Genomic DNA, 23,654 nt, shown 5'->3' on the forward strand with positions numbered 1-23,654 from the left:
GAGGGGTGCTGGAGCCTTGGTATGTCATTACACTTGTACTTTTTCACATAACACTGCAAACACTGTGTAATCAGAGTGCAACAATATGATCCTATAAAAAAATACTACACTTTTGATAATGTCTCCTCACAACTTCTCAAGAGAGAACCCGACCATCCATTTAGTGCTTATATTGAGTTAAATAAATGTTGACAAAAGAGAATTGAATAGTTGAGCGGATACAAACAAATCCCTAAGTGGATTCTAAATGCAATAAGGCCAGGCCACATACTAATATTACATTTCATCTCAATAATATTGCCTGCGTGAAGCTGTCTGTTTCCCAGCGGGCCCATCGAGATCTCGCCTGTAAACATACACAATAACCAACCTGGCAATTTTTTTGGGGGGGCGCGACAGATATTAAACTAATGAGAATTTATCCCTGAAAGTGGCATAGTGAAACCAATATTTAGACATTATCACTAACACATGCACACACACACATTTAATTCTCCTTAATATTCCCTCTTCACCCATTTGGAAACCTGCTCTATTGACAGTGCAATAGTCCACTGGGAGCCCCCAGAGATAATATGAAGGCAAGATTTATTGCTCACATATGCATATACAAACAAACACAATACATGCAAACAAGTCCACTTATGCACGTGGAAAAATATCCTTTTATTACTCACAGAGAGCATACTTAAGAAACTGCAATATTTGTGATTCACACATACACACACAAACACATTTGTCCAGAAAAGGAACCTATTTAAATGCTAAGTAAGCAGTCTCCCTTTTGGGTCTATGTGATTATACAGAAGATCTCATAAGCAATGCTTCACAAATAGATTTGCACATGTAGAACTTAATTACAAGCGGCCTCATTTCTCCATGGGTGATATTCCCAGAAATATGTCTTTGGAGAGAGAAGGAGAGAGGTGGGATTACCTCACTGTGTTTGCTTGTAAAAACCATGTAGCTGCTGTTTAGATTTGATGACACATTTCCATAAACAAGTTTGAGCTGTGTTCCCAGAAATCGCCTTTGGAATTCTCTTTTGCCTTTGTTTAATCTATGTTATACTCAAAAGGAGAGGACGCCAGCACCTTTTTTTCATGTGGAAGGTCAACCTCAACTCACAATCAATTCCAAAATAACAAAAAAATTTATCTAAATTCATCATTGCATCACTGACATGCAAATGTAACAGTATGTAACACTCTAAAGAACAGTGGTAACTTTAACATTAAAGTATAGGATCATTACTGTATTTCTCAAACTATAATTTAGAAGAATGCCTGTGTGGGTTTTCTTCAGGTACTGTTGTTTCCTCCCAGAACATAAAAAAACATGCATAGTAAGATATTGTCCTTAAATGTGAGCTTATTGGTTGTCCATCTCCCTCCTGCCCTGCAATTGGCTGGCTACCAATTCAACGTGTTCCACGCCTGCTGCCCATAGTTAGCTTGGACAGGCTCCAGTTCCCCCCGGTGAGGTTAAGCGGTACAGAAAATGATAGAATTAATTTATAATTTTCACCTGAGAATAGGTCACAATAAAAAGAGAGAGAGAGAGAGAAATTATATAGAAGTCCCAGTTACATTGTGGGAGGGTCTTTACCAACGACCAAGAATAAAAACTACAATTGGAATAATAAAAGTGGGTGAAAAAAAGCTTAAACAGGCTTTTAATAAAGTCAAATTAATAGTTACTAGAGCCTAAACAGCACTGCACAATTTACAAAGCTGTTTTTCCATTGAAAATAGCAATCAAAGTGACTCGGGCACCCCTAGAATGACCTCCATAATGCTGTCAGAGTTTAAAAAATAATAATAATTTTAAAAAATGCTTGTGAGTATTAGTCAGAAACTTTTTTCAACTATAGTCACGGTCTGAATATTTTTCGACTTTGAGAAAGTATAACAGAAACATAAAGTTGGACTTTTTGGATGTAACCAAAGTCCCAATTCATGGTCATGGACACACAGTATGTCGCTCACTGATCCGAGACATTTAGTCCGGCAAAACATAAAATGGAAACACCTTCTGGCAGGAAAAGACACGATCTTCTCGGCTCATTCAGGCAGTTGCAGAGCCCATGTCGCTGTGAACAAGCTGGCCAAAATGGAGGTGTTGTTCTGCATGATAATGTTCCAGCTGCAGCAACAACACTACACAGTTGAGTTCAACCTGTTTCCCCCAAAATTTCTCGCTCTTCTTACCACAAGTGTATATCACAATGTGACATTTACAAATGGCATTATTTTTCCTTCTTCAATGGAAACCGCATGAATCCCTTTAGTACTTATTCCGGTGGAACCTGCAAGTCCGTTCTCTTTCACCTCCCCTCTACATTAATAAAGCCACAGCTACTATGAACACTAGCTGACAAAGATGAATGGGGGGGAAACGTAGAAGGAGAAGAAAGAAATGAGGAGAAAGAAGTAGAATGCATGGAGATAGAAGAGACCACCATTGTTTCTGACTTTCACAGGCACTCATCCAAACGGTTTCAATTTTCTGGGGTACTATGTTTTCTCCAATGGCAAAAAAGGTCATTTTTACAGCTCTCTAAACACAAAAAAAGGACACAATGAGCTGAAATTGATGTCTCTTTATCATAAAGCAGCTTAAGTATAATTGGAGGAAAAGCCTTCAATTTAGATTAAACTTACTGTGCATAGTAAGACTATGATGGATGTTATGTAAATGATCAAAACTATTTATTGAATGTAAATAGTAGTACTGAACTCTTTAGATAATACTTTATATAATCATTCCAGTCAGTAATTTTTGGTTGTCAAGATACGAATGTGTTTTGCAGTACTATATTGAATATACAATGAAAAATAGAAAAACACATTGAATATAATTATAGTTGCAGCTTTAATGCCACATTGATTTGCACAGCCATTTAATAATAGTAGTTTGGAGGCAACAGTGACTCGACTTAATTAAAATCAAGCGAAATATCATCAACGCTGCCCATCTGTGGAATTAAAGACCGGAACACACACACACAAATATCGTTGCATGACAAAGCTACAATTTCCCTATTGGATTCATTCTGTCCATCTGCAATTATTAACCAATTGTTATCATTGAGCAGAATTTCTAGGGAAAGGTAGACTTAAATAAAATGATAATGCAAAAACGTAATATACATTAATTTTGTGGAATCATAATTGTGATGATGGCTGAGCTCTACTGTGTTCAAGATCTACTGCACTTAATATTTACAATCTATAAGAAGTTACATGTTACTTTTTTATTTCACAAACAAAACTTCTAAAAGTACTAAATCCTTCAAATGACTACAACAGTGTCAGAACTCTAAACAACAATTTTAAGGCAACTTAGTTTACCTTTAATTCAATGACTATCAAACATTTGTTTACTATTTACCCATATTTATGGTAATTTTTGGCAGTGTTTGTTATTTTGAAATATTGATTATATGAGATTTTATACATTTAGTCTGTGTTAACTTTAAATCTGTCATAAATACTGTTAATCAAGTCATCCAAGGAGTCAAGGAGCCTCAGGTGTACATTTTGATTGCAATACGAGCACAAGACAGAAATTATGAGTTCTAATATTTATGTAACAAAAGTTAAGGTTTTCATTTCCCGTACAAATGCAGTATGGAAGTATGCAATGTTTCAGAACAGCCATACATTTCACAAATTAATGCTTCAAATAAATTATAGTAGATATCAAGAAAACGAACCCTTTTCCAGCTTGAGAGGTTGGTTTCCATGCAGTGCATTTTCCTCTTTGTTTTCAATCCTGATTGTGAGTGGCATTTTCCTTTTTAAAGAGAATAAAATCCAACATTTTACTCTTTGTATTCAGTTTAAGTTGCTGGTAAAACATGTGTTTCCTAGTGAGAAGTCCATTGTTACAATGACCAGGCACTGGCACTGATTGTAATGAGTCACACCCGGTGTTCCCAGGTAACCAATAGATGAGAAGGAGAATCCAGGGGTGGGAGAAAGGGAACCAGGAAGGGCAATTGGACAAAACATATTGATCCTGCTCTATTTTAACTGCTTTTATTTTATGCATGTGGAGTCTGCTTTATGTTTGTTTAATTAAAGTGAAAATCTAATGCAAATTTAAGAAGCAATGTTGTATTTTATAACAAATTTGAACCTGTACATGGGTGTTGTTCTGCCAAAATAATTTAATCATTTAATTTTACCAAATGATCAGGATGTAATTGAATATGGTTCACAAAAAAATGTAAATAATAAATAAATTTATGTATAATATTTATAATATAATAATACATTTGTTTTGCAATTCTCAACTTTACCACTAGATCACTTTGCACACACTTACACAATTTTAGATGGTTTTATTTTCCTTATTTGTTTCAAATAATTAACTAAAAGAATCAGTATTTTTATATAAAAATATTTAAACTAAATAATTACAAAATCCAATCTTAATATAAACCCGAATTCCCAAGAAATACCATGCAATTGAAACTGTTAAAGTAGTCATAAACAAGGCTGTTTTCCAAAAACAAACTCAACTGCTCATGTACTTTAAAGCTACTTACATGCTTTTTATGTCAGCGTAATGTAGTCGAATGAGTGTAAAAATATGTCAAATCGTTTTGGCAAGACGCTGATCTTTGCCATATTACGGCTGCTGTTTTAGCAAGCTTGAACTACGCTGTTGTTGCTGTGTACACTATTACTCTATTTGATCACAATCCATAGGGACGAGCCTGTCAGAAAATGTTACTTCAACAAAGCAGAGGCTACAGACACTGGTAGATTTGCTGAGGGGTGTACTAGAGAGCCACAGTGATGAATAGGAGAGAACGAGGAGTTAAAAAAAGAAGAGTGCATATGTTTGTATTTCATATACAAACTACTACCAATTTCATTTATGGATTGAGCGAAAAAAAAACAACAACTGACAACTGATAACAACTAAAATGAGATAGAATAGCCATTGATGAAAACATTTTACAGCATCCTACAGAGAGTTTTGACTTGTTTTAAATCTCCTGTAACTCATTTTTTGGGGATGGAGGACCAATTCATTTAAACTAAGAGAGAAGAATGAATCTGAGATTATTAAATTGAGATTTCTTTGCCAAAAAATAGCAAATAACTTGATTTTGTGGTTATTTTGTATTATTATTAATGTGTGAATGGGTCAAAAATTGTAGAAAATGTAAAATTTGGAGATTTTTTTTACAGTATATTGTTTAATTTTGACAAAATAACCTATTTACAAGTGCCCTGGTAGCACAATGAGGTTCCTTATCTCCATTGATTTAGACTGTCTACAGACAAATGGCTTTCACTGTGCGTAGATGAGTACACTTTCCATCTTAAGAATGGACATTGAAATAGCCACCAGCAAGATAAAATCCTTTAGTGTTTTCCGCTCTGTTGCCAAGGTTTTAGAAACTTCTCTAACCTACAGAAAAAAAAGTCCTCTAAGTCAGATACCCAATCCCATTTGGGCACAAAAAGGAGGCATGTGACCAAAATCGCTAATACAAGGACAGTTGATAGTTGCAATCTAAACACTGTGACCGCTAAAACGGCTAAAAAAAAAAACGCCTAAGGTTTCTACTACTGTCTGAATACCATGATTAAGAAAAAGCATTGAATCTGGACAGCATTAAACGACACCCTCTGTTAATGGTGCCTATATATACAGCTATATTGTCTGTAGTACTGCAACACAACCAAAAGTATATCTTATCATCACTAGCAATGATGAAAGGCAAATAAAAATATCATTAGCAATGAATCAGCTCTTCAGAATAATCAACCTTCAAGTGAAGGATCCTCATCCAAACCCTTTGTCAGCAGACGGCCACCCTTCTGACAGAGAATATACTGAATCACCAAGTCCTTATCAGCTGCAGGGCTTCATTCTGAACTCAGCTTGTCCTCCACAACACTGTGAATTGACCTACAGGCGCCATAACACTTCCTAAGAATGTTATTATCATTGGTTGCAGGAACAGATTTAGAAGTGGTTCAGAACTTCTGGCTTTTTTATTGTTGTTGCAACAGTAGCAGCATTACAGCAATCGAGTACTGTATGTTCACAAATTTTAATTACAATGAACTGGAGTATTGTGCCAAAGTTAAATACTAGATTAGAATGATATGTATATTCAACAGAATACTCGACAATGAGAAAAAAATTGGCTTATTTTCCATGAATTTTTAAAATTAGGGTCTGTTATTTGAATGAATCAAGCGCTCTCCATGGTGCTATTTTTGGAATGCTATGACATTGAAACTCCTCATATTTTAAATAATTACAGGTTATCATTTTTATTTGATTTTTAATTGTATTTGCAAATTTTGCAAAGCATCACACAAAAATACTGAAGGGCATTTATTTAAACAAATGCTGATAGAATGAACTGAGGCAGGTTAAATTATATCTTGGGTACACACACTGATTTACATTTACCTGGGGGGCTATGTTCAGGACCATCGCATTAGACAAAAGCTACCAAGTGGCAACTAAATGTATATATTTTAAAGCTTAATGTATATGGTAATAGGGAGTGTGAAATGATCCCCAATTCTCTGTGCCTTTGAAACGCTTTCCTTCTGGCAAGTGCTGAATACTCTGCTGTAATAGACTATGTGGAAAAATAATTATCACAAAATAGCAAAGAGTCAGCGACTAAGAAGGATTTTTAAATATTGCAATGGTGTGAAGCTAAGAGAGCCAATTGTAGTATCACTTAATTATATATTTTTATTTGATTGTATTATATTTCAGTTTTATTTTGAAAAATATAGTATGTTTTCATCAAAATAAAGACACTGACTGATAGCTATATAGGAAATGTAGGATTTTTCTTTTATCTTGCCAAAATATGATCTCCAGTTCTCGAATTTAACCCCCAGTGAGGGTGAGGATTGAAGTTGAAGTAAGAAAACAACCTGTGGGGCATGTCCGAAGAACACAGCATCAAGCTCCAACCATTGACTTTAGTTACTTCCGTCAAATCATGCTGTGCCCAAGACAACTATTTGTGACCTACAACGTTGTCTGGGTCCACCATTTATCCAGTATTTAGCCTTTTTGACCCTTTAGGCCGCTGTACTGCCCACCTCCGTCTTGTTGAGGTCACTATTCGGATCTCCCAGGCAGTCTTCAAATACATCTTCCAGCATCAATTGGTTTCATACATTTTGTACTCTTACCTCTCCACTATAGCACAATTCACTATCTACAACATTCACTTTGTTTCTGATTGTTTTTTAGTTTTCTATAATCCGTACGTCTTTCATCCATAATGTCGTTTCCTGCTGTTCCTACCAAACTTTAATCATAACTATTCTAAAATAAGCAATTATCATTAAGTTTTATATACCAGAAGTGATTTAAATTTCAAATTTGACTTCACTTTCCTGCAGCAAAGGTTCAAAACGTACAGTATAAAAATGATCGATGGATAGATAGACAGATAGATAGATAAATGATAGACGGATAGCGAGATTGACAGACAGAATGAAAGATTACGTGATAAATAGAACATCTTAAAACAACACATTCCTCCTAAAAACATGTATAGCATTGCATGACCAACACACACTTTATTTTCAGAACCGACCCTCCCTCTAATGCTCAGAAGAAGAAGAAGATGGTGGTGGGGAGGACGGAAAGGGAAAACACCTGCTGGGCTATAGAGCACTCAGACAAACAGTGTCTGTATTTGGACGACTTGAACAAATGACAAAATTATACAGAGAAATCCCCTAAAAGATGTTTTGTCCTCTTTTGCTGCGTGACTGAATGGAGAAGAGCCTAAAAATATACTTCTAATCCCTATATTCTGAAGCCAATACGTGTACATTCCAAACGCTCCTATAACAAGAGTACATCAATATCCGTTTAAAATGTTATTTTTAGTTTAGCACGTCCATTGATTTCTACATAGTTCGTAAAGGCCCGATATTAGGAAGAACCTAATGATGCACTGCAGTAGCCAAATTGGTGACCACGCAAAATGCATTAACTTTATATATTACAATATGTATTTGACACTGTCAGCTACACCATAAAATAGCATGAGTTGTTCTTAAACTGCAAATATTTGGCTTAAATTGTGACCTTTACCTTTCAGCAAGTGCAGGACACTTAATGCAGGGATTTAAGAGGAACACAAGTATACTTGCATGACTTTCAGGAGGAGTGGGTGTGCAGGGGTGTTTGTGGGTGGGGTTTTATTAAAACGTAAATCACTGAATACTTCTTTATAAAAAGATATTTGTCTTGGCTTCCATGCAATGCACACACGCAAATTTGTCTCTGCAAAGCATGCATGCCCACTTAAACCTGCCATGACGCACACATGCACGCACCCCAACACATAAACTTGGCAAGTTGCCCCCCCCCCCCACCCCCCCACACACACACACACACACACGCGTCAAATTTCTCCGTGACAGCATCTTACCTACAAGTCCAGCGTCCAAAAACAAAAACGTCAATGTTATGATGGTAAACGAGGACAATCACATAAAAATAATCCAACCTCTCCTCTCTTTTCAACGCTGCAGTCAAGCGTTTCTCCTCCCAGACAATCGCTTTTCCTCTCTCAAAAAAAGCGAACTTTCTGGGTTCAAAATGAATAAAGACTCATGCAATCTTCACTTGGATCCGTGTGGGTTCGTGCATTATTCTGGGGACGTTGGTCCACTTTTACGCATCCAAAATGAAGTCATTGTGAGGCGTACACAATTAAAAAATCAATGTCCATACATAGCAAAGGATTTTCGTAATATAGAACTTTAAGTCAATCGTTCTCCATTCGTATGTTTTTCTATCACGTCCTCAGTGTCAAGTGATAATTGACTGCCAATTTATTATAAGAGTCGTCTTCAATTCTGTCCGTAACATCCCAAACATGCCAAATCCTGGTGAAAAGTGGCGTCTGATGCAAACGTGCGCCTCCCAATGTATATTCCAAAAACACGTTCAACCATGTCCACCTCCAAGTTTTCAGCTTTTTTTCTACCCTTTTCTTCCAAATTCCACCAAAAAGCGCATGTTGGAAAACCCCCGATGATCAGTCTTCTGCCAGCCTTCACTGGATTGCAAAAAAAAAGATGTTAAGTCACATCTTTTGTCGTGATGTGAAGGGAGAAAGATGCTGAGAGATTTTGAGAGGATGAATGTCTTCTCTTTCGACCACACAACGGACTCTCTTCCAGTGACTATGTGACAGATCAACTCCACTTTTCCCAGTGAAGGAATGTGCCGCCCCCTCTTTCTCCTCACCTCCTCCTCATCATCATTATCATCTCTCTCCTCCTTTTTGCCAATCCTAAATAACTTCATCTCCACGGAAAGGCACCATGAAATAAGAATTTAAATTCTTCATAACACATTCACTGCAACCCAATAGTTTTTATGAATACTTTAAAGATAGGACATTCATACCCACAATAAACCTACCCATAGGGATTACTAGGTTTTTGCATTGTGTTTTTGCCATATGCTTTTCTACACATAAAATTATTATTCATCATTTTGACCTCAAATGTTGCAGAGCAACTTAGAGGAGAGGGGAGAGGGGGCTTTTGTACGTGGGTTGTAGGAGGAAAAGTGCCATTGTGCTGCCCCCTTTTGGTTGCAAAGTGTTATAAACCCATTACTGTAGTATAAAGAATAACTGCTTCAAATCAGTTGTTTTAACAGAGCATGCAAACAAGGCTTTATAGTGGTTGACACTCTTACTATTCCCCCCTTGAACTTGCCCTATCCCTTTATTTGGTTTTACAATACTTTATAAGAAATTTATTTATTGGACTACAAAGTCAACTGTGGCCCCGCAAAAGGAATGAAGCAGGCAACAACTGAAAAGGCAGGCTGCTGGTCAAGGCTGCAGATCTCTTCAGTATTCTAGTAAAGCAGCTTGGAAAAGGCAGCATTACATGGCCATATCTTTCCAAGCAAACCATGCAAATCTAATGGGCGATACACCTTTATAAAATAGATTAGAGTTTCCCACCCGACATGCCAACAAAATCTCTCTCTCCCTCTACCTCTTTATCTCTCCCTCTCACTCTCTATCTCACACTCCCTCCACCTCTATCTTTCTCTCCTCTCTCTCCTCTCCCTTTCTCTCCCTCCCACCATTTCTCTCTCCTCCCTTCCTCTCTCTATCTATCCCCCCACTCTCTCTGTCTAAGAGATACTTCTAACCTGGTTTGGTCGAACACCAAACCCATAGGCATTTTGGCAGGCATCATATTTTCTATAACATCAATGACAACAAGTGGAAAGCTGTTTTGTTCCTTCCAATGCATATGTAGTTAATATGAATGCTCTACATGTGGAATAAATACACAGTATTGAAATCTATCAACAATTTTTCTCCATTTTAAGCATACTACTTCAGCAAAATGGACTACTTTTCCTCCAGCATCCAAGATCATCTCTCATGATTGTTAAATCACTGATGCAGAAAATCCTGAAAATATATCAGGTTTGGGAGATTACGTGGGAAAACAATTGGATGAATCAGAGGCCTGAGGCTGAGAGTGACATTATAATCATCAACATAACTATTTTACACAAATAATTAGAATTTTTAAGTCACCTGCGGTTATTATGAACTCTTTTAATGGCCCCAACCTAATGTCTGTCTTGCTAACCAGGGTACGCAGTGTGACAATATTTGTATATATACATTTTTTCTCTCTTTAAATATTGGGGTACTCATGGTTTACAGTTATGGTGTTTACAGCAGACCACAATCTGCCAGTCTGGCCACTGCAATGAAAAAAAATGACTGTGAGATGATGATAAACTGCTCATAAAAGTGTTTACTCCCAAATCATTTGCCCTAAATTATGGATTTGCTCGTGCCCATATCAATTACACCACAATCACATTGTTTTATATACAAGAGCAACGTGGTATTTACAATTGAAGACCTCAAATCCAATAAAAGGCTCACATTAAGTGATCATATTTGACTGCCATTGACAGCAATAGACTTCCAATCCAGTTTGATTGAGATTGATTTTTTTAATCCACGTGTAAAGTAGATGCCGCTAAAAGATTATTTCCTATTAAACCCAACATTCAAACTGTGAACCTTTTCTTGCCTCATTTTTAAAATCGAAATCTTACTATCTGCCAAATTGACTGTCTTTTAGTACGTATTCATCTTAATTTGTTAAACTGCTATTCCACTAAAAATCCAATCATGGATGTTTTAACCACCCACTATCTTTTTAAATATAACTCTGTCTGAATCATTTTTTGGTGTATTTATTTATTATAGAGAATAAAATGAAGATTTTTTCAGTCACAGATGGAAATGAAGACAAGAAATTGGTGATGCAGAACAAGAAACAGAGGACTTAAAACGAGCTATAAGCAAGTATGTTAAAAAGGAGGCTTAATTGCCTTCGTCTGTGGTTAACATTTTGTTTTCCCTCACTTGCTTTGACACATGCACACTCATTGCTGTTTTTAATTCTAATTAGCACTAAGAGAACTCTGCAAGCTATTTAGGGAGGAGTGGGCGCTTTGGACAACCAAAATGACAAACACATTTCAGTATCTAAACACATAAATCACTTGGATAGTTGTTAATTTAACATTTCTAACTTATTTGCTTCTATCAAGATGAAGTATTCATTTGGCATTAAACGGAAAATGAGCTTCATTGACTTGTTAATATATCATTTGGCATCGGGCTGCCATCATACTTGGCAATCATGGAGGTGGTCTTGAAATGGGGGTGCTAGAGCCTATTCTTGTACAAATTAAATAGTGAATCCCAAAAATTTGCGAATACAATGTGGTCTTACACTTTCAAAATGTCCTTCATAGATACGGCAACATGTTGTAGAGGCAATTTTCACATTGTTAAAGCAATCCATCTTTTTTTTTTTCTGAAGCAATACCACGCTTCATAGAAAGAAAAACACCCTGTGTTGTGAATTGCAATTGAAGTCGACTTGAAATTGGTGATGGACTACCTCTGTTGTTATTTCCTACCCAATTTTTCTTTTTCAATTTATTTTCCTTCTTTGTATTTCCGTATATATATAACCACAAAAAGATCAGTCACTTGACTACCCAGTTCTTGCTTTTTAAAGCCATGCTAGAGGCCAAAAGTAAAAAAAAAAAAAGATGGATGAATATAAAGAAAAGTAAAATTTGAAAATGCATGACAGAGCAAAGTGAGCTGAAAGCTAAAACAGCAAGTTGCTTGCCCTGCCGGACAGCTGAGCTTGCAATGAATATAGAAAAACAGCAAGGCGGCAGAAAGTAGATGAAGTACTGGAGTGGAAGTTGAAATTAGTTTAGGGAGAGATAAAGGGGGGCGTTTGAACGTTTGAGAAGGGTGTTTACCTGAAGATGATCAATTAATTCATTAATTAGATTCGAAAAGATATCTTAGTTGCAAACATCATCAAGTTTTCTCATATGTAACACTGACCTGTGTGACATGCACTGCATAAACAATGTTAACAGGTTAAGGCTTTTATTTCATGGAAAATGTGTCTTTAATGACAAAAAAATTCAAGTTACAAAAACACTTTGGAGACCGGTTAATTTGTAAGTAGAGGTGCCAACGTAAATGAGGCGCACAATGTAATTTTTAGGTTTATTTATTGAACACAGCATTAGATTTAATGCTATCCATTGAGCTTTATTTAAATAGAAAGAAAAATCATCCTCCTAAGTCAATGCAAATTGCATTATTGCATGTCTGTTTTAAATGTTCAGAGTAGACTTTTTTTAATACTAAGTAGAACTCATGTATTACAGAAGTTCTCTAATTCCTATGTAGAAATGAAGGCAAATCTTGTTGTTTTTATGTATACATATCAGAAATGTTTTATGCGTGAATAACAAAGTAAAAAAAAAGAGAACTCTACATGTGTTTTACGCTTTGAATTATGCAAATGATTCCTTTCATATGTTGATTCATAATACAAAGCATTTCATTCCCCAATAGAAAGAGTCAAAGTTGACGCCACCCACTAAAAATATCCTTTACCATAAAACACACAACACGCATCAGCCTTCCATATGAAAAGCATGAATTGAATTAATTTGTTTAGACAGTAGAATTTCATTTTCATATTCTTGGAAAGAGACACATATTTTCACTCCAACACATGAAAGCTCAACCTTGCTGGCAGAAATACAGACTCAGAAAATGATATTTCATATACAATGGGGTTACCCCACCGTTATTAAACCTTTCCTCATTGTTATGCAAATAAAATTAAAAGCCTTATTATTTGTACCGCAACTGTCATTGATATCTTTTGACATGTATTTCTTTCTATCTATTTCTCCACTCACTATAAAACTAAGTTAAGTTAAGCGTGTTGTCTGTACATGAGCTAAATGGAATTATTTTTTCTTAACTTTTCTTTAAAATCTCAAAAAATTTACCAATGGATTTTAGTGGGAAGAATTGTTTTGAGGGATAAAATGCCTACAATTCACATCCAATTGTATTTTTAACATCATTGAGATACTTCTTTAAAGAGCCAAAACAATAAGAATAACACTGTGTGTGGTGGATGTGCACAAAAGTTGCTTTTCTATCTGTCACTCCAATTAAATCATGTCCGGTTAGTCAAAACAATACAACAGCAACACAGTCAAACTGTAAGAAAACACTTAAAAGTGAACTGAAATGGAAGTGAGGAAAAAGTCGGGGCACTTTTTAAAATGAGAGATTGTGTGCTCCGTATAGCACCCACACAGACTTTTCTGTACTTTTGAACATACAAGTGAACACCCACTTATAATCCAAATGAAAGTACCACCAAAGGCGGCAAAGACTTTTATCATTTGGTGCAGATATTTCAACGTGTACTTCAAGGTTATTTACGAACAATCGGATATTTGAATGGTCATATGCGACTATGATACCGTAATCAAAAACAAAAGCTAAAAAAGTAAATGAAATTGGTTTAAAATTGGTCAAAAAGCCAAATTCTAAATCAGTGGCGGTCCGTGAAATTTATAGCAGCGCCTTCACAGCAAATCAATCCAATCCTCAAAAACTATAATGTAGCTATAAAACCTCTACTGCAGCTACAGCTGCGACATATAAAAAAAAATCAATAATAACCTCATACAATTGAAATATTATTTGGAAATATAACCATATTTTACTCACCAAAAATCGAGAACAGAAAATTTGGGTAAAACTATGCAGTAAAATACATTTTAGAAGTAAGCTGCTACTTTTCCAAACCACTGTATAATGAATTCCCAAAAAAGGTTTTGAACATAGATGTATTTTTGTGCATTCAATATGATTACATCAGGTTAGTGCAGCACCTAATGAAGCAGCAGGCTGTGAGTGTGCTGCTGAATGTTCCGACACACAAAAGCTCTCTGATGAGTTAATACTTTGAAGTGCAATTCTTTTCCCACATGTTCCTCCTGCTTTGTTAAGGGGGGGATATATCCAGAGCCTCCCTGATGGTGCTTGTAAAAGCTTTTGCGCTTCCTTCAATACCCCTACACCCCTGCAATTCAAATCCACTCTTCCACTACTTCACTGCCCAATGGAACCAGCCTTATCTCCTCACTGTGTTATCCAATTTTCAATGTACCACCTCTCAACACCACTATTTACCTTTTCTTTCCTGCATTTATATGCTGTGGGTCAACTAGTGCATCAATTTTCTTGCCTTTATTCATTTTCTTTCTTCGCCTATTGGACAAAATGCTTTCAAAAGGCATTTACATCTACCCCTTTTGACGACAAAAATATTTGCATCATTAATTTACCATGTATTTTATGCTTTACACTACAATAAAGTTGGGTTATTGCATGAAACGTACAAAAATGCAGCCATGTTTTTCACAAATATCTCTGAAATTCTGAGAATTTTGAGAAGCCAGTGTATCTTTTTCAGTGACGAACCCTCTCTTGATCTTTTCTTCTACCCCTGCTTTAGAAAAGACCTGTTCACATCTATCTGGCAAACACCCACACCACAATACACACTCTTTTTGGCGAATCATTGCACACACCCACATACTCACACACACATATACTACACACACACACACATGCATGCTTACAGTACCGATACAAGAGGAAAGCCGGAATAGCCCAGAGTGTTTACAACCCACACTGGTTTCCTGTGTGGAGATAAGGCAGCATACACAAAACAGCAATTTGAAACAGAGGAAAAATCACATTCCATCTTTTGATCCAATTGTTTGATTTTTTTTCTTTCCATTTCGCCTGCATGCTCACTTAGCAACAGTGTGCTTGTGTAACCAGTCTGGACATTTTTAGACATGTAGGAAATCTTCAACCTATTCGTGTGACATTATTCTATTCCGTGGGTTCACCATTCTTGGCTTCAGACCTAAGTTTTAGAAGCTCATTGCCACATATTTTTGTTTATCCATAATCCATTCCACAACCAAGCTTGTAAAATGAAGTTAAGTCAAGTTCAACTTTATAGCCAGATTTTCAAACATAAGACATACATCTTGCTATGTAATACATCCCATGACCCCTATGTTGGCCCTGCATAATAATAATAGTATACATAATGCATGTAGTAACAGAATGTATACAATATTTGATAAAATGAGGCATTATTTTTGTTGTAATTAACTAAGAATTGCATTCTGTTAATGCAAAATGCTCATTATGTTCACCTTTATGCAACAAATTTGACCTCCTCAATGTTACCACCCGATTTTGTAGATTATTAGAATTATAAGACTTTAAGTTACTACAAGCTTTCTATAGTTCACTTGCCTGACTTCAGTGTGGGTAAGTTTAGGGTCGATTCCTGCTTGACAGTGGTATGATTGGTTGTGCAATTGGTTGTCTGTCTCTCTATTTTCCTCTCCAGCTGACTGGTGACCAGTCTAGGGTGTCATAATCCTTCCACACCAAATACACCATAATAAGCTCCAGCAACCTTTTTGAAGAAGTGCGGTACAGAACATGAATGGATGAATGCTTTCTGTATGCTTTGGGCTATTGCGAATCACTTATAATTAGAAAAGAATATTTTACATGGCAATGAACAGGTTTCAAATCAGTTGCGGGTATAATTTGGTTGGTGATCTTTTAGAAAACCCAGCGGATAACAAACCTTCAAGCAAAGATATATCTAAAAGTAGTATTTCAATTATTCTCAGATTTTGTCTCCATTTCCTCCTACTTTTACATCCTTCCCACTCTTTCTCTCTCTTCTAAATGAAGCTCATTATATAACACCTCACCCATGATATGAAAAACACATGCATTGCAACATTTACATAAAAAGATCAGGCATACACATGCAAAATTTTGTATTAGAATGTGATTACAGTGTGGATAGAATATTAATAGACTGTACATTAAGCCATTTTGGGAGCATAATGTATTTTTCTCACAAGTTCATGGCAAAAATCACAAGGTCAGAGAACAGGAAAGTGGCTGACATTGCAGACTATGTTATCCATGGGAGGTGAGGACATGAGCACCTATTTAACACTGATGAAAATTTTGTGCAGCCACTGAAGTGTTACTTTCTACGACAGATGATGTTTCGGCAATGGACTGGCCCAAGCGTGCGTGCGTAAACACTGTGCGGCTCTGCCAGAAGGTAGAAATGGATCGCTAGCTAGTTCAAATAATAATTATCAAACGCTATGTAAATGTTTATCTTGGAGCAGGAATTTTACAGACATTTAAATATTTAAACCAAGGACGCCAGGGAGCATGTTGATTGATTTCCTTTGTCAATATTATTTCATCATACATAAGAACAGAAAACTTTTTGCACCTTTTCCTTATTGAAAAAGAAGTCTTGAAAACTTATTTTGGGGGACAAAATCAAGTTTACTTTGCTATAATTGCATCCCCAACACAGAATATTTTGCATATTTTTTTTAACTTCCATAATTTACTTTTTTATGCCTAATATTTAAGAACTCATTCAAACCAAAAAGCAGTTATTTTTCCAACCAATAGAAATCCACATCTCAGTTTGATCAGAAATGAACCTATTCTACACAATGTATTTTTAAAATACACAAATCACATAAATATGTGGTTTAATATCCTCAGTTTGGAGTGTGTGAATATATAAATGGTACTTTTTGATCATAAGGGAATTATTAAAGGGTACAAGTATTTACATTTACATAATCCATTTAATCTTTCACTCAAGATAGTTTTGTTTTTTTAGAACGTTAGTATAAATCATTGATAGTATCAACATAGGCAGTAAACATCTTAGTTGGAATAGGACATGCCTTTGCCATAAAAGTGAATCATGCCCTTTAATGACTGTACTATTTCACTTCGGTGAGAAGGAAGATGACATGTAGGACAAACTTCAGCAGCTGGAAGTCAAGCTATTAACAGACCTTTGACATCCCTGCTGTCAGACTAAAACTGTCAGGGAAGAACAGCGGGTCACGATGAGTTTTTCCATGCTTAACTGCAGGTATTTTATGTTAGGTGTGATAAAACTTCAATGATTCCTGCAGGGAAATTGTATGGAAAAAAGGATATTTCTATTAGAAGTAAACAGACTTAGGGGGAAAACTCCAAAATTGAAAGTGTGAGCTATTAGAATTAAACAAAAGCATATTTTTAAGTTGGTATTTGATCATGAGGTTGATTCTATGATTATGTTTTATACATTGCTATATGGTATGTGACCTTTGGAGTTTACTAGATTAATTCTAATGAAAATCCTAATGAAAATTGCCCTTAATTTTCTGTGAATGCCACAAATTTGAGAACTTCTGTTAAAATATGGACATTTAAACTACTGTGAAAGATAATTGAACAACTTGTTAATACTTTTGATGGATAACTGCATGAAAGAACTACTTTTGTGGGAGAGTTTGTTGAATTTGATTGTAAATTCAGACTATCTGACATTCACCGGCCTCTACATCTTCTTCTATCAGTCAGCCAATAAATCAGTACATATCATCGGATATATCTTTTATTGAAATCCTGCTGGCTTCTTGAAAGAAAACCATACAAGGAGATGAGGGGCAACTTGGGAAAAAATAAGTTCACAGAGGTGATAGCTGAGTGCAGAAGACAGCTTTTCAAAAATACTAGAAAGTATTTCACAGGGTCTGCTCTTATTTAATGGCAAGACTTGAACAATTTCAAACTACTGCAGTGACCACTACTGTACAAAACCTAATGGCTGATTGTTGACTAGCCTTTGGAGGCCTCACATTAATATTTCCCTGATCACTAAAGAAGTCATTGAATTTGCCTCTAGCAGGGGTCAAGAACTCTGGTCCTCAATGTCTGATGTCCACGTATCTCTTCCAATCAGAAAGGGCTCTTGGACAACTTGCTGATGAGTTGATCATTTCATTTGGAGGTGGTAGAGGAGGGATATATTGAAAATAGACTGGATAAGGGCCCTCCAGGACTGGAGTTGGCTCATAGTCATTTTAAGTGATGGCATACTGGCTGGTGGATGATTAATATAATCTCTTTTATGGACATTTATATACATTTTGTTATGCACAAGCATGTTGTGAGATATGTTAAGCCTCCTGGTAATACAATACTGCTATCCCACCACATTTGAAATATAATACAGGAGGAGGAAAATAATTGAATAGGATGATGAAATTATACTAACAAATGGATTAAACTGACAATACATATTTTATAGAAAGGTACATCAGAATATATATTCGGGATTAAAATTAATCATCATTAGATTGCATTTTTTTGCAGATAGCTCTTTATATTTTCTTCTTAAGGTAAATACTAGTAAAAACAAAGTATTGAGTATACATGTGAGATTCAAAATAGTGCATATTTATTAACTATCATAAAGTTGTGCTCCCACCATTGAACATAACCTGGTAGATCCTCTACTCTATTTTGTTTTATCTGATTAGCATATTTTGTGCAGTAACTTGCTTTGAACAAAACATAATCTACTAGAAAATATTTAATGGTCCGCCAAGTCTGCTAAGGTTCATGCATGTTTGCATTCATGTCACTTCAAGCTTTTTTTTCACCTCAGGGTTTTTGTTTTATTATTACATGAAATCAGCATGTTGTTTTCCACTTTACATTTTGACGCTTCGGGCAGTTAAGATGTTTTGAAGTACGTGCCAACAGTGAACAAATAATGCAAACAAGATGTACACCTGGGGTATGCATATAGAGTAGAGTGCCAGGCAATTCATGACGACCATGCAAATGCGCTCTCACACAAACTAAGTATGCCGAACACAGTATCGTATTGACGGTTTAATTGGGGAGATTAATGAAGTCCAGTATAGTACCACAAAAGTTATGTAGATACTTCTGGACAAAGAAAATTAACGGTGCATTGGGTTGAGTTTGTAAATCCACCACCAAAAGTCAAAGTTCTTAAGTATTCATTTTATTTATTCTATTATTAATTGACTGTATGCTTACAAATATACAGAATCAAAAGGATAGCAACATTTCTTTAATCATGTAAGATTAATTAGTGTCATAGTTTCTTTAAATGACTTGTTATTTATGGGGGAAAAGACTCATAATATCGACATATGTGTACTTTTGTGTGATACACATACTTTCCTCAGACATAAGACAGAAAACGTGTCATTATCACATGTACACGGGACTTGTAGGCTAATTATTTCATGGGGCACTGGGGAAGATTTTGTCTTTCCAGATCGCATATGACAAGGGAAATGTTTTTGTCATGAGACCAAACTCCCTTTAATCGAAAAGATAAAAGAGAACAACTCATAAAAGTGTGGAGGATGTGTTTTATGTTAGGGATTTAAATCAATCACTACCCAATAAGCATTTCCCAAGAACCATAAATGACCACCAATGTGGCGTAGGTTGGCATGAAATAATTACATAAGAAGGTGGGAAAAAAGATGATTAAATAAAAGATCAAACGAGAACAAAATCTGCACTAGGGAAAATTTAAAAAACTGTCTACATCTACGTACTCAGACCCACAACATCGAGGGCCTTTTTAAAGGCAATCCAGACAAATCTCACCAGTATGTAAGTATGCTTCATTATTCAAATGTATTTCAATTGCATTTACAAGTGTCAGGAAAATGGCATGCACCTTGATTTCCAGCCTATCCTCAAAATAAACAAGTGATGCATTTTTGGTGGCTGCACACAAATCCTCCTCTTTATGCATGATGATGAAAATACAGTCCAAAATATTTGGGATTGAATGCCTCTCGTTGTCAATGGCAGTAAAACATGGTCGCTAAATATCCCAGACAGCTCAGTTGAGTAAGTTTTCATTCTCAGTGGCAGTGACTGAGTTAATATTCACCTCATGCTACTGCCATATTAAGATTTTGTGTAGTTGGGGTGTCTGGAGATGTTATCTTGGAAAATTTTGTAAAATGTCAAAGCTATAAATCTATACCAAACATCATATTAACATTCTTGGCACTTATGCTAATTCAGGGCAAAGGAAAACACATTCAGGGTTTTAATTGAGTTGCTTACCTCAATTTAAATTTCCATACTATTTTGTCAGATTAGCCATTATGTGGTTTGCCCTTTGGGACTTCCATGTGTTGAAGTATATAGATAATGACAGTTTTAGCCAATATTGTATAGTAAAAAAAATATAATACTAATAATTCCACAATAGTGAAGCTATTTCTACACATTTTAGACTACTTGGATGGTTGTGTGACATTGATTTGGAATATTTGTCTGTTCTTGTGTGTGTACTACGACTGACAAACAACGAGTTTAGGGTGTAGTCCACCTGTCACTCGAATTCATCAAGGATTGGCTCCAGCACCCTGTGATCCTGTGTTGAAAATGAATTAATGTACTAAAAACATCTAGTGCTTTTCAAGTACATATCCGAGTAATGTTGTACAATTTTCTACAATGTCTAGTGTGGTTAGCATGCTTAAAGGGCATTGGTCATGCATCATTATTCTGAGCTGTCAAATGGAGTTTGCCAATGGTGTTAAATCAAAGTGTGCTTAAGAACTAAAGACAAGGCAATCACATCAAAATGTCACACTGATTAGCCTGAAGCAAAGTGATCTCTTAATATCAATGGGTAGCAGGACATTTGCTGATTCACAAAAAAGAATATGTTGAATGAATAGGGTTCCATTTCATAGTCTAGTGTAAAAGGAACTATTCTCCCAAAATCAAACTGCAAAGATAGAAAAACTAACAATAACACAATCATGTGTGTTTATGTATTTGCTCTCTCAGCCGACTACCCCAAAGTATGATAAATTGCATTTGTAATGCAGTTCAACTTCATTTTTGAGTGGAGCAGGCGAAGGTTTTCAACACCACAAATGCAAAAAATGAGAAAAATAAATCTTTTTTTTTTTAGTACACTTTGCATTGTACAAAGGACTATCTTGTCTGCATGTTTCCTATTTTTTTCTGTGGTGAAAACCCAATTGTTTTCAATGATTGCACTATATAAGTATGAAAAAACAAATTTTTAGACTACATGATTATCAAAACTCCTTCTTGCATGCATTTATTTGACATTAAACACTAAAAAACACAACAACAAGTCCCCTACAGAAGTCTTTGGTGCACACATGATTCTTAACTGATAGGAAGCCTAACATAGTGCGACAAAGACCAACTCTCAATTCAGAGAAGTTGGCCATACTTTTTAATAAATAACACGTAGTGTCAAAACAAGAGATTACTTAAGTGAGTGAGTTGGAGTCTCAAGAGTGCATAAAAAAGGGAGTTGGTCAGCATTTGTAAATAAAATGAAGATAGTCATGCTGGAGAATAATGAAGGATGGAACAGGGCAAGAAAACAAAAAGTGACAGGTGCCAAAGTGGTCAGAGTCACGGCTGATCTACATGCCACGATGCATTGACGTCCTTGTGTGCGTACGTCTTGTCACCTTAAATTATCATCTTTTGGTGACAGTGTGTGTGTTTATGTACCTCAGTCTGTTGTTTATATCTTATTTTCCATTACAGCTGTGTAAATGAACCTTGATGTCAAGAATAAACAAGTGTGTGGTTTATACTCAACCTCCATATTAATATGTGAAATGTGTCATATTCTTACGTTGCAGGCTGCACAGATAAACACAACCAGTAATTAAATAACAAAGGAAAAAGAATGATTAAAAAAACAAGAGAGAAAATAATGGAAACTCACTTAATTTGTATATTCTCCTCTCCAGTGTAAAACAAAGATGATTACTTGTCTAATAGCTTAATTGTTTTGCTCTGCATGTCCTGAATGAGTACTGCGTCATAGTAATTTGTACAGTGATTAATTTCCCGGTATATTAAACCTTTGAAACAATAAGTAGATTCCTGGGGCTTCATATATTCCATATTTTTTATGTTTATGATCTCTGGAGTTCCATATAATGAAATTACTAAACATAAGCATATTTGCTGTTATGCTGTTAAGTCTTAGAGGCAAGTAGAAAACCACAGGGAGGCAATATTTGTGTTTACTTAATGAAGACTGGTTGGACCCCCTGAAGCAAAAAAAAAGAACATTTACTCTGCTTACCCTGATGACTACAGCAAGATAGAAAATACTATGGAAATATTCCACCTAAGATTTACACACAAAGTCACCTGATGGTGGAGAGGTTCACCCAATTGACATACTTGGGCTCAATTCCCACTGGTGCTGGTATCAGTGCCATTTTTTCATCACAACACAAAAAGAAGACACCTTTTAACTAATATAATGTCCTACAATTGCAATCAGTTGATTGCAGTCTGGTGCTTCTTGTTTTCTGCAGAAATCTCATTGGTCAAAGTATCTGTCCTGGATTGGTTGGGACAAAAATCTACACCCACCCTAAAATCTAAGGTGTGGTCTAGTCTTTCATCAAAATGTGGGAGGGAACCAAAGTACTTGCAAATGATGACCAACCTGGGATCAAACCCACACCTTTGGAACTATGAGGCTGACTCACTAACCACTTGGCCACCATGACAAAAAAATAATCAAATAAATGAAAAATACTCAGTTTTACCACAGTTTCACACAAAATAATGTACCTTCTGATATTTCTAGTATGTTTGTGCCTGTACAATTGGACAAAGAATGCTGCCTAACTCTCAGGGCACCCCTATGAAACCCATAAATTGTCTTCCCCTGAAGGAGATTGAATTAGAATGACAGCCTATATAGCCTATGTAGACTCTAGAGCAACAACCTTGCCTGCAAGAATATATTTTGGTTACTAAACATACTCCTATTCCCCATTCCTTACCCTCTACTATATTGAAGTCATTTGCTATCTGGACATCTCATCTTGAGGGTACACAAAACATTACATTACTTATCAAACGCTGCCAGTTAAATAGTTAAAAAGACCCCTAATAGCACTTTGGTCTACCTAGACAACTTGTAAAATGAGTTAGGTTTTTGATGAACTATTTGCTGAACAAAAAAGAGGACTGAAAATGGTGATGGTAAGCAATAGGATGGTGTGTTAACTTTGACCTTTTTGGGCCAATTAGTGTCACTTCACTTGTGAAAGAAAAGGTGTCCCCGAGTACATACACACACACATAGACACACGCATCCTCCAAACACACACACATGCGTGCAAGACATATCAACTTTCATTCTTGGTCCCTTAGCCCATCTGTTGCATGGCCCCTGTCAACTAAATGTCACTTGATGACATCATAAGCCTGCCAA

General features: G+C 35.9%; 1 protein-coding gene across 5 annotated transcripts in view; it reads right to left on the bottom strand.

Moving 5' to 3' along the window:
• il1rapl2 (interleukin 1 receptor accessory protein-like 2) overlaps positions 1-9,245 on the bottom strand; it is a 122,105-nt gene extending 112,860 nt beyond the window's left edge. For 3 of the 5 annotated variants that reach the window (XM_077733242.1, XM_077733243.1, XM_077733241.1), the window contains exon 1: positions 3,719-3,904. In XM_077733242.1, coding sequence (XP_077589368.1) covers positions 3,719-3,757 — 39 coding nt within the window. In that variant the 5' untranslated portion in view covers positions 3,758-3,904. Of the gene's footprint in view, positions 1-3,718; positions 3,905-8,449 lie in introns of those variants that run through there. The other 2 variants (XM_077733245.1, XM_077733244.1) reach the window with 2 other exon arrangements.
• Positions 9,246-23,654: the final 14,409 nt, after the last annotated feature.

Source organism: Stigmatopora nigra, chromosome 14, assembly GCF_051989575.1.
Source record: "Stigmatopora nigra isolate UIUO_SnigA chromosome 14, RoL_Snig_1.1, whole genome shotgun sequence".
NCBI classification, from domain to species: Eukaryota; Metazoa; Chordata; class Actinopteri; order Syngnathiformes; family Syngnathidae; genus Stigmatopora; species Stigmatopora nigra.